Source organism: Haemorhous mexicanus, chromosome 2 (genome assembly GCF_027477595.1).
Source record: "Haemorhous mexicanus isolate bHaeMex1 chromosome 2, bHaeMex1.pri, whole genome shotgun sequence".
Taxonomy (NCBI): domain Eukaryota; kingdom Metazoa; phylum Chordata; class Aves; order Passeriformes; family Fringillidae; genus Haemorhous; species Haemorhous mexicanus.
Genome location: NC_082342.1, coordinates 65346399 through 65357783, shown reverse-complemented (window position 1 = coordinate 65357783; position 11385 = coordinate 65346399). Strand labels below are relative to the sequence as shown.

The 11385-nt window shown below is 34.4% G+C and overlaps 1 protein-coding gene across 3 annotated transcripts in view; it reads right to left on the bottom strand.

The window, feature by feature from the left end:
- The window catches only part of TDRD3 (tudor domain containing 3), a 93080-nt gene that overhangs the window by 23415 nt on the left and 58280 nt on the right, over nucleotides 1-11385 (bottom strand). For all 3 annotated transcript variants that reach the window (XM_059839119.1, XM_059839118.1, XM_059839120.1), the window contains 3 exons: nucleotides 11017-11142; nucleotides 2109-2947; nucleotides 6-131 (listed from right to left, as the gene is read on the bottom strand). In XM_059839119.1, coding sequence (XP_059695102.1) covers nucleotides 6-131; nucleotides 2109-2947; nucleotides 11017-11142 — 1091 coding nt within the window. The remainder of the gene's footprint in view (nucleotides 1-5; nucleotides 132-2108; nucleotides 2948-11016; nucleotides 11143-11385) is intronic.

The following is an 11385-nucleotide window of genomic DNA, read 5'->3' as shown; positions in this document are numbered from 1 at the left end:
CATACCCATGTGTCTGCATGAACAGGCCTGATGTTGCTGAGAAGCACCTCTTCATAATTTCCATAATCACTGAATTTAACAACTGCAGTTGTCCCAGAAGAATGGAGAGCTTCAATTTCTGCCCGGTAGAACTTAAAAGAGAAATTTTCAAAGGTCACAAAATACAACCAGAAATACCACAAATACTTAACAACTTCCTTTTCATTTATGTCTCTGTGTGTGTATACATACTTAGTCTGAGTCAGCATTACATTTTGTTTTAACTTTGTACCAGATATGAAACCAGATATCTTAAAATTCCACATGGCAGACTCCAAGGACATGGCACAATGTATTTAGAGCACTCATTCAGAAGATACGCAGCTTATTTAAGTAGACTGAGCATTTAAAAGACCTGTTTTCATCTTCCTGAAAGCAGAACAAATTAATCACTAACACAAATACTGCTGTATACAGAGAAATGCTATTGTAAGATGTTTACTTAAAATATATATCTCTAAGTGCTTATCAGTCATGTACTGATATGGCTTGTATGTGTGTACTTGTATACCTCTGTTATCACACAATATAACATAATAAAAATATGGTGGAAAATATGATAAAACTGCCTCTTCATAAAGCCCTTTTCTAAACACAAAACTTGGGTTTTTTACATTTATGCAAATATAGCTTTCTTGAAGGTATTAAATAAATTTTATCTGACTGAACACAAAAAAACCACTGCCTCCTAACATGGTTAAGCTTAGTACTGTATTTTATCAACACATTTCAGAATTGTCTTAGAAGTGAGTAGCAGCATTTACTTAAATTACTGAAAGAAGTAGTTTAAGGAATTGCTATTAAAAGAAACCATTTATTGCCCAAAACACACCTTCTAATCTGCTGAATACATAACAGCCTGGAATGATGTCATATGTATTTATCTTGCAAAGTTTGTACTTTCAAAAATTTCAAGATCTCATTTCAGAGTAATACAAGTACTCTGAAAATAGGAAACAATTTAGTAATATGCCATTATACTTCACACTAATCCATCCACTCAAGCTACATATTCCTATTTAAGGGAGTCAACTGACTATATGTGGTCACTACCAAAAATCCTGCATGGTTTATCATTGATTTTAGTCATACCAGCAAAAAAGAGAAAAATAAAGTTATGCTGCTGAGCTAAAGCAGGAAAAAAAAAAAAGGAAAACACTTATAATAAATATAATAAAGTAAACTTAAAAAAAAATCTTAAAAAGCAAAAAAAGGTGTGAATAAAATGTATTTAAAGAACAACAATATTTAAGGTAGTTCTCAGATTATCAGAAAAGGGAAAAACCCGAAGAAACTACCTATGAAGAGGTGCAGACAGCTTTGTAACGGGTGATGACAAATCAAAGAAAACAGCCTAAAACTTTCTTAGCAAAGGAGAAGAAAGCAAAATGTCCTGCAAGAGAAATCTTATTAACGGGGGAAAAGAGCTGAAAATAAAGTAAATAAAGTATTTAAACTTTTAAAAATCAGTAGTACAAATACATCATGCACCTTCAATTAATTTGTCCACAAATTCTTTAGGTGATAGCATACAAGTCTAATCAAAATTAAGCCTTTTGCTGTTTCTGTTCAGTAATGATTGAAAGAAAACTGGCAGTTTTTTTACAGCCCCATTCCTGCAAACTTTATTCTTTCTTTGTGCTGCTAAATGTTGTGTGCTGATTTGTTCCAGAAAACAGTATTACACATCTATCATTATAGATATTCTAGATAGCACAGCATCCTGGTTTTGTTCCTCAGCAAAGAATATGGGCACCTAGATCCACATTCACCCCTTCAAATTTTCGGCACTTAAGTCAAATGCTTCAGTAAGGAGCTTAAGACATCCTAAACTCCACGTACATGGCAGAAACAAGGATTTGATTTAGGGATTTAAAAATTGTGTGCAGTGAATGCAAGTGACATACGTCATAAATATAAAAACAGAGCACAGATCTAGGCAAGAAGCACACTACGCACCTATGAACAAAGGCCATGTCTCTGTGGTAGTGTGCTAAGTATCTCCCACACATGTGTAAGAGAACATTAGAGGTACAACTTGAGATAGTTCTCATTTGGCAAAGGCATACCTTGTTGTCTTCCCAATAAAGAGCAAAGCATTCATCCCCTGGTCTCCAACTTTTTCCATACTCCATGTGACTCGATGGTTCCAGTATTTTCTCTGGTTTGATGGGCCCAGTTCTCTTTTTGGGACCGGTGTTGTAATACAACATTTTATCATCAAAAGATGGGATCACAGTGGGTCCTGACGATTTGATAGGTCCTACTCGTCTTCCTTTCTGATGATGCTCAGTATCTCCATTTGGTACAGCACTAAAATTATCAGTCCTACTTGGATTTTGGTAATCATTATTAAAACCAAAATGTTGCTCACGTTTTACCATAAAGGCTTCACTACTTATTGTTCGTGCCTTCCTATCACAAAAATTTTCGGAATTGTGCGTTTGGTTTTCCCTTTTCCCACGTTTCTGGTTATTGTTGTCTGTAACATCTTGAGCAGCAGAATTTTCTTTGAATTCTGAGAAAGACACTCCTTTTCCTACTCTGTTTTGCATGTTGTTATCCCTTTTTTTGAAAGTAATATCACTCTGGTGAGTGGTTATGGGATAACCCAAATCCTTTGACCTATCATTTCTAGGATAATGTCTGTCACTTTTATTTTTTTCATCTGTCCAGTGTTCTAAAGAGCTGTGCCTTTCAGGACCTCTGTTTCTTGGTAACCCACCACTTTCCAAAGCCTGCCTTGAATTCTGAAAATCCTTTTGAAAACGAGGGGGTTTCTCATTCCTTGGCTGTCTCATGTCATTGCGAGAAACGTGTCTTGAATGATTCTCTTTGATGCCATTCTGTTCTGTATTCATAACTTTGTGCTGTACTTGATGTGTTGGCTGAAATTGCAATTTTGGTTCTACAAAGAAAAAAATTATTTCAATTAACATATTTCACACAAATACATTTTAGAAATACTGTTTCAGACTCTGATAAAGCAACAGTATTCTTCAGAAATGTATGCACCTTGTGACATGGAAATGAAATTATACACACAGAAAATTTACCACACACATTTGAACTGAAATTCCTAGTTATCAGAAAATATACACTGCTCTGGCCTGTACTGAGAACCAAACAAACTATGAGCAAGAGAAAAGCCAGGCATAAATTTCCAGATTACTCGTTCCTCCCTATGGACATCAACAACCCACTTGAGTAAGAGCCCTTTAAGACAGAAAAACAGAATTCCAAGATGGTGAAAGGAGGAGAGAGGAAAATGAAGAGGAAAAGGGAATACTTCTAATCTGAATTGAAACTTTCTGTAAAAATACCTTGTTAACAGTTATTCAGGATAAAAGAAAAAAGGCGAGAATCAGAAGTGATGAAATGAATAGAGCTGGCAAAACGTGGATGACAAGAATAGCAGCAAAGCCCAGGACTCTGGAGACTCTGAGCAGTGAGCCATAACAGGACCTTCTCAAGTGTCACCTTTAAGAGCTTCAACCAGAACTCTTAACTGATGAGAATAAAGACAAGATTAACATGAATATAAGTAAAGAGAGGAAACATGTGATGGTCTGCTGGAGAGGAAGGGAGCTGTGGATATCTGTGGAACTTTTTATGGAATTACGGGCTTTTTAGGCAAACATGAAATTTTTAATGGGTTTTCTAGGTAGAGAGGAAAAGGGGAGAAATGAAGATGAACCCAGGGGAAAAATAAAGAAGAAATGAGAATAAATAGGAGAGCTGCAAATAAGTAGGTTTCTGGTCAATACAGTCCTGCATGTGATCACTATAACCTGTCTCATCTCCTTATTAAATTCTCTTTCTAAATTCTCTGTTGTGTATGTGAGGGGACATGTTTTTAAACTGGCAAATTTGAGGGAGGATAAGCTGGTAACTGGGACTAGGAACAGTGAGAGAGACCACAAACACTGGAGAGACCATGGGTCTTGAAGGCCATCTGCCAGGGAGACCCCAGGTCAGGGCTAGCACAGTGGCCAGAGCTCTATAAAGTATATTCATGTAACCCTCCTACCAGCTCCAGGCTGTAGCAGCCCACAAGCTGGACCAGAGGTAAAGTGGCTACCACAGGTCAGGAGTCTCCTGGCCAGGACAGACTCACATGGCTGTGTGCATGTTGGTGGCTGGGTATGAGACATGCTAGCAGACTTTAAACCTGATGGAAAAGGAAAACACAAACACATTAAACGGATTCATGTTTACATGAGCAATTTTGTGCCACGTGGGCAGTTGCAAAGGTGTAATTTTCTTGCTCGTGTCCATGAGCCTGGCATGTGCATGGGCCTGGTGGGACTGTGCAGTCAGGCTCTCACGCATTCCCATGAAAAGGAATGTTACCACTAGAAACAATGAACACTGATACCTGACAGCAAATGTATCAACTTTCATAATTACATGCAAGATGGCAAATTAAAATTAAAATGTAAATTCTACCTGGTTTATTTTTTTATTTAAAAAAACCTTTCAAGCATCACATGATTAGTAGTAGCTCACAGAATTTTAATCAATTTAATTCACTAAATTGCCCAATAAGAATCCAGCTCAATTTTTACAATATTTGATGTAGCATACCTTACAGAAGTCACATTTGCTTTACTAAAATCACCTAGTGTTTTTTGGGTTTTTTTGACATGGCAAAAGCAAATATAAGGCTTAGTTTGAACATGATCTTGGTAAAAATACATCTTACTCTATAATATATTACTCTGAAAACCATCACATTTTTAATGCATTATACGTAAATATATACTACTCAGAAACAAGAGTTTCATAAATATGCATTTTCTTTTTAAAAATGCAAACATGACTTTAAATCTCGTAAAATTAATTCTTTTGGTAGAATAACACCTTTAAAGTAAGTACCTATTTATTTCTTCTTTACAAATGAGACATGAAAATACTGTTTTTCTTTACTTTATATCTGTAACTTTTCACTAAATAGCTTCATTACACTTTTCCACTTCTGTATAATACCAATCTTATAGACTTCCTATTATCTAGAAAGATTTAACTTACAAATTAGTTAATTAACAGTCTTTGTTCTCTTCTCTTCTGGTAGTAAAATGCTCAGGCTTCCACTCTTCCTATGCCCAATCCAAGCTCTTAGGTCTATTCCTAATATTAATTACACACGAAATGATTGAACAGTTTCATGACCCCTGAATGTTTACTGCCTTGTACACACCATTACAGAAAAATGCGTAAAAAACTCTAACCTAATTCACTTATAAATCATCTTATTTAATATTCTGTAACATTAAACTAATTAAAGTCACTGTTCCAACAGAAAAAAACCCCAAGAATGGGTTCACGATGAGATTGGGCATGGTAATACTTTCCTACGTGGCAGGATATTAGGTTTGACTTAAACTCAAAAGGTTTCCTCTTAAGGGCTGTCCTTTGCCCTTCTTCTAAATGAATAAACATTTCCTGAGCTGAGATAGGTAGGGACAGTACTTAGTACATACAAGGTACAAGGACTCTATACAAAAATGCATGCAAAGCAGTTACAGTTTAGTTAAAGCCTCAAGGAAAACTCAAAACATAGATACATTCTTCTGTAATTCAAAAGAGTTTACTGAAATTTCTATTCAATTTCATAATACGTAATGAGTAATTTTAGCTTTGTCTACACAAGATAATGTGATCATAACATAAAAGCAACAAGCTGATTTGAAAGTGTATTGCATCCTTTGATTACAGATTTCTTTTTTTTAAATAGTAGTGGAAAGTTAAAATAATGCTACATGTTAGACAGCAGGTAAAGTGACTACAGAATTTCAAAAGAGTGAACACGGTTATTTTTTTCTACGTCTCTTTACTGTGACAAAGGCTGACACAAAACAACTGAGTTTTTTTAGCTTAAGCTTAAGGTATGCAACATCCAATAAACTCATGTTTTCTACAGGGGTGAAGTTCTTGTGCTAAAAGCTTCCCTGGGGACTGCATCATACACAGCAGCCTTAAATGAGCAGGACACAGTAACTGATTGATTGACACTCAAGCACAAGTCGCTCACAAATGGAAACTGCCAAGTAACAATAAATGTTACTTCGTCAACAACAGTCAACAAAAAAAGCCAGATGAGAATAGTACTGGCTCTTTGTGTATTTGTGCTGTCTGGTCTGATCACCAAAATAATGAAGGGATTCTAAAGTTTCTTTATGAGAAATAGGGATCAAAAAAAGCATCAAGGGATCCCATTCACAAGTCGTCTTACCACAACTGCTTCTACTTCCTGCCCCAACTCCAACAAACCATTAGCAACTGTTCCCAGAAAAGTAATGCCTCCTACAGGGGTATAACAAATATTAACTTGGCATTTAACAAGAAGATGTAGTAAGCTACTCTCAAACAGTGGGATAGGCTAACTCAGTCATACCTGTTGCAACCAGAGGTTTGGGAACATGGTCTGGAAAAAATACATTAAAAAATTAATGATAAGGTTCTTGTCATCTACTCAGAAGTTTTGAGATGACAAGTAGAGCTTGTCAGTCTGGAACCCTCACTCACTTTGGCTTTTGTATGTGATGACGCAAGAGAACCCTACAATCACATCCCCCTGATCACAAGGAACCAGCAGGACCTGCTGAGCTTGGAAATCCCAGCCAACATGATTTACAAAGCACTGCTCAATGCACAATGGGATTTTATCATGTTTAATAATGTGGCTAAATTCAACGAGCATGGCCCTCCCACACTAGTGGCAATGTTTTGGGTTTCTCCTCTCAGACTGAATAATACTTTTATGTAACTGTATGGAAGTATATCTTTGAGACAGCTACCTCCAGGGCATGTTCTATCTTGTACTGGCCAAAAGATTTAAAAATTAGAAGATAATTAGTGATACATTTGCACACACTTTGTGTCATGAAGTAAAATTCCCATTACCCAATAGCTTTGTCAAGTTAAATAAATATCAATATAATTCTCTCTAAAATGTAGCAACACTGAGGAACAGGGACCTGAGTGCATGTTTCTGTTGAAACAAACCAAATACAAGCTGAGAAGAGTTATAATAAAGAAGTGAACAAAAAAACCCAAAACATTCTGCACTGTATTCACTACAAACTTTAACTAACTGGATTAAAGGACTAACAAAAAGTGATAATTTTTTTATTTTTATTTTAAATGTATGAAATTTACTATATTTGTCCTTTCTACATTTAAAGACAAAATAAAAGTACAAGCCTTGTAGCATATATCATCAATGCTAACATACCAATACAACAAATAGAAGTGATTTTCTAGATAGTCACAATTAGCTCTGACTAAAGTTCAACTTTTAGAAGAAAGGCTGAATAAGAAATATGACTATTATTCAATTTGGATCTCTTGTCCATAGCATTCCATGCTTGTTGAAAACATGGCTACTGCATGGCAGATTTCAAATGTTACAAATTTATTTCAGCTCCGAAAAGTCAGACTCTTTTTTCCCCTCCAAGCACCCTCACTCCCAGATATTCAAATAAATTGTGCAACCACAAAATGAAACAAATATTTTTAATTACGCTGTATTGCATTACCAATTTATTTCAAACCTTTAATTTATTTGGGACTAGATAAAAAATAATGTTCATTATTCACTAGTACTATAGCCAGAGCTCTTGGTATCATCTTATTCTCTCTGATAATCCTTGTGTTTACTTATTTAAGCTGGCAAAGATAGATGAGTTGTTCCTCATAACAAAAGAAAACAATAAGGAGATTAATGGAAAAAAATCTTTTGTGTTCAGTAGCAGAAATTAACCAAGTGCAAGCATAGGCAGCTAATTGAATGCAATTTTGTCTTCTATTTGTGTTATCTCTTGCAGTTAGGAGGTTTCTCTTGCCAAAATTCAAACTGCTTAATTTCAACACAAATACTTTGGTAGGTGCCACCAACTATTCACAGAAACAAATAAACAAACAAATAAATAAGCAAATAATTAAATGAACTTGCAGTTTAAAGTTGAGGATATGTTTGTTTTAATTCTTTGCATTTCATTTAAATAAAATATGTTTAAAGTATGCTGTGTTTTACAATTAAAGAGCTAGCAGATCATGGAGTCAGGTATTTAATAATTTTGACAGCTGTAATTACTTAAAACAATTTTTTTCCTAATGGAAAAGAGGAGATAAAACATAAAAACATCACAAGATATCAGTTATGGGGCAGAACACTAACATGCTTTCTTGTAACTAGTAAGTACTTCTTCAAAAAAAAAAAAAAAAACAAAACCAGCAAACAACAAGAAACTTAATGTGCTGCCTTAACTTTTAAAAGGAATATAAGTACCTCCTAAAAAAACACAAAGGTATTTCAACTCATAAATGTTTTTCTACTTCATGTAAATGCAAGTACAAAAAGTACCAAATCAAAGAAGAAAATTCAACACTGCAGTTCCTGTTCAGCAATAGAACCACACAGCCAGAAGTGAATTTAGAAATTCTCCACACTACTAAAGGTTTCAGGTGTAATTAGAAACAGCAGATAAGAAAAACAAGGAGGGATGCACAAAGCAAATCCATCTTCTGCATACTTGAAAAGAGAAATAATTATTTTTTTCAGACACTTTCTCTCCCCAGATCACATAAGATTTTGAAGAAAATTTGGTGTAGTACAGGATTAAAAAATATTTAGCTCAGTTCAGCAAAACGGCCTTTTGTTTTTTGGATTTTACATCAACTCCCAGTCATTTAGAAGGAATTATACTCTGTCTGAAGTGTACAGGACTTTAGTACTTGCAATAATGATCAGTACGGCCATTCCAGGTAATTATCTGCTCCTGATCATACACAAACATGTAATAGTAGGGACTTGCTCAGTTATTCAAAACCACTGTCCCTATACAAACCCTCTTCTTTCTCAATACCTAAAAAACAATATGACATTTTAGAGACCATGCAGGACAGCAAGGTGCCAGAAATACTGCAGAACAATCTATCTTCTTTTATATGTAGTATAGCACAGTGTTTGGTGAATATAAATGGAGAAAAACCTGCCAGCCTGGGTACTCCTTAGTGTATTACTGTGCAGGAAAATCAAAGAAGAGACATTCTTGGCTTTGTAACATTACATATTTGAGGTTTTTTGATCAGTTTGTTCAATGTGCCTTTCAATTCTGACCAATATTTTTCTAATTCTAAGTGAAACTATGTTTCTCTACTGTTCATAGATGACAGGATCAAATTAAATTTAGGAGGTATTTGTCATATATATATATATATATATATATATATATATACATACACACACACACACATATATCTCCTGTTTTCTGCAGACATTTTGATGCAGACTTCATGACTGAAGAGTTCACAGTGCTGAGTATGGTCACTGCAGACAGATCACTCATACTTTTAAAACTCCTGTCATCTCAGTTTGAATGGAATTTAAGACAACTAATAATTAAGAATTTAACTGAAATTCTATTCAAAGGCAGAGGCAATAAACTGGAGGAAATTAACTTTGAAAATATGATTTTAAGGATGTGTTTGAATTTATCAAACTGCAGAGTTTTTCTAAAATTTGGCAAGGAAAAAAAATCACTTTTGAAAGTAAAAAAAAATATGCCTATGTATTTCTTGAAATATCAATTTAAAAGACTCTGCAAGCAAAACTAAAACCTGGCATAGAAACAGAGATGCAATCCCATGGGCTATACTCAGTAAGAAAAATAAAAGCTACGAACATGAAACTAAGCAATCACTTCAAAGTCTTACAAAGTACATCTATTTTTTCAGAAAAAAAAAGGCAGAAAGATTGAAAAGAATTTCACAAAATAATAAGAGCACTTTCTGAACTCTTCAAAAATGCTAACAAGTTAGGTTTGGGTTTTTTTCAGGAAATTATGGTTCAGGAATAGTACAGTGGATTACATATTGATTACTCAGATAAACTGAGAAAAACCAACATCGTGATAAAAACCATAAAAGCAAAAACCCTGTGCGTCATGCTAGGAAATATGCCAGAAGCTGCGGTAGCTCAAGGAGTATAAAACCTTTAAAAAGTTTAAATAGAATTATGTTTTTCTTCTTATGACATTTCTGGAATCTTTTTATTTTTATTTAAGTGGAAAAAAACCTCATAAAAGCGATGTGCATTTATCTTCAAAACACAATATTGAAGATTATATACTGAAGTAAATGTAATAAATATATCTGGTTTTTTACTCCTATAACACTATGCTTTATTGTCTACATACATGCACTAAATCCAAAGGACCATATAAGTACCCCAAGCAATCAGTAGTATCATTTTAAAAAAGCAATTCACTCATTTCATGAGTCTTGATAAACTACTATTACCTACTTACTACAAAAACACTAACAATAAGAAACTTATATAACCCACAGGGATTATTTATTTTATTTTTTTTAAATGTCTTTGAGACAAACATTAAAGCCTTCTGTAATAACTCAATATAAGCACAAAATGTATCCAAAGAAGAATCAATGTTTGCAGTGTAAGCCAAAAACACTACCATTGTTTTAATTTCTGCTCATCGTAAAAAATCCAGTGCATCTTTGGTAAGTAAAATCAGTTGCCAAGAAATATCTCAAATATAATTGCCTATATCTGCTTTCTGAAAATATGGTTATATTCATTACTTGACCAGTTTACAAAATTGTATCAGCTAATGCAGAATGCTGGTGTATTTAAAAGTTATTTTCTTTGAATATTTTGATTTTTGATAACACTTATGAAGTCATAAATAAAGATTCATGATTCAGGAAGAATCCAGTCAGATTAAAAAATTGTGGTCATTTCAAATTACTGACTTTTAGACATCTAACCACCACAGAGCAACTTATTTGACCTTTCTTGAGAGGGATAATTCTCCAAGCACTCTTTGTTTTTTTAATGACTGACTGTGGAGGAAGTTCTAGGAATCAACTTTTGGATGATAGACTTAGGAAAAATAATTCTACCTACACTATCCAACATTTCTTCTAGATACATTATTTTCAGTAACTCACCCTCTACTGCTAGAGTACCCATTTTGGATTCCAAGAAATCAAACAGTGTGCTTGGTGCAGATGGTCTGGCATTTCCTAGCTCTTCTTCATCTTCAGGTCTTATTCTGCCTCGGCCCTTCCCCTTACCTGTAAGCATTAAAGGCTTTTTGTGAATGCGCAATAAAAAAATTTAATGACACACACATGCTCTCATTTGATTTACAGAATATTTGCATTTTCTGTCTTTAAAAAATTCTGTCACAGAAAGGCAGTGATAGGACAAGGGAGAACAATTTTAAACTACAAACTGGAGAGATTTAGATTGGATGTGATGAAAAAAATCTTTACTATGAGGGTGATGAGGCACTGGAACGAGCTGTCCAGAGAAGC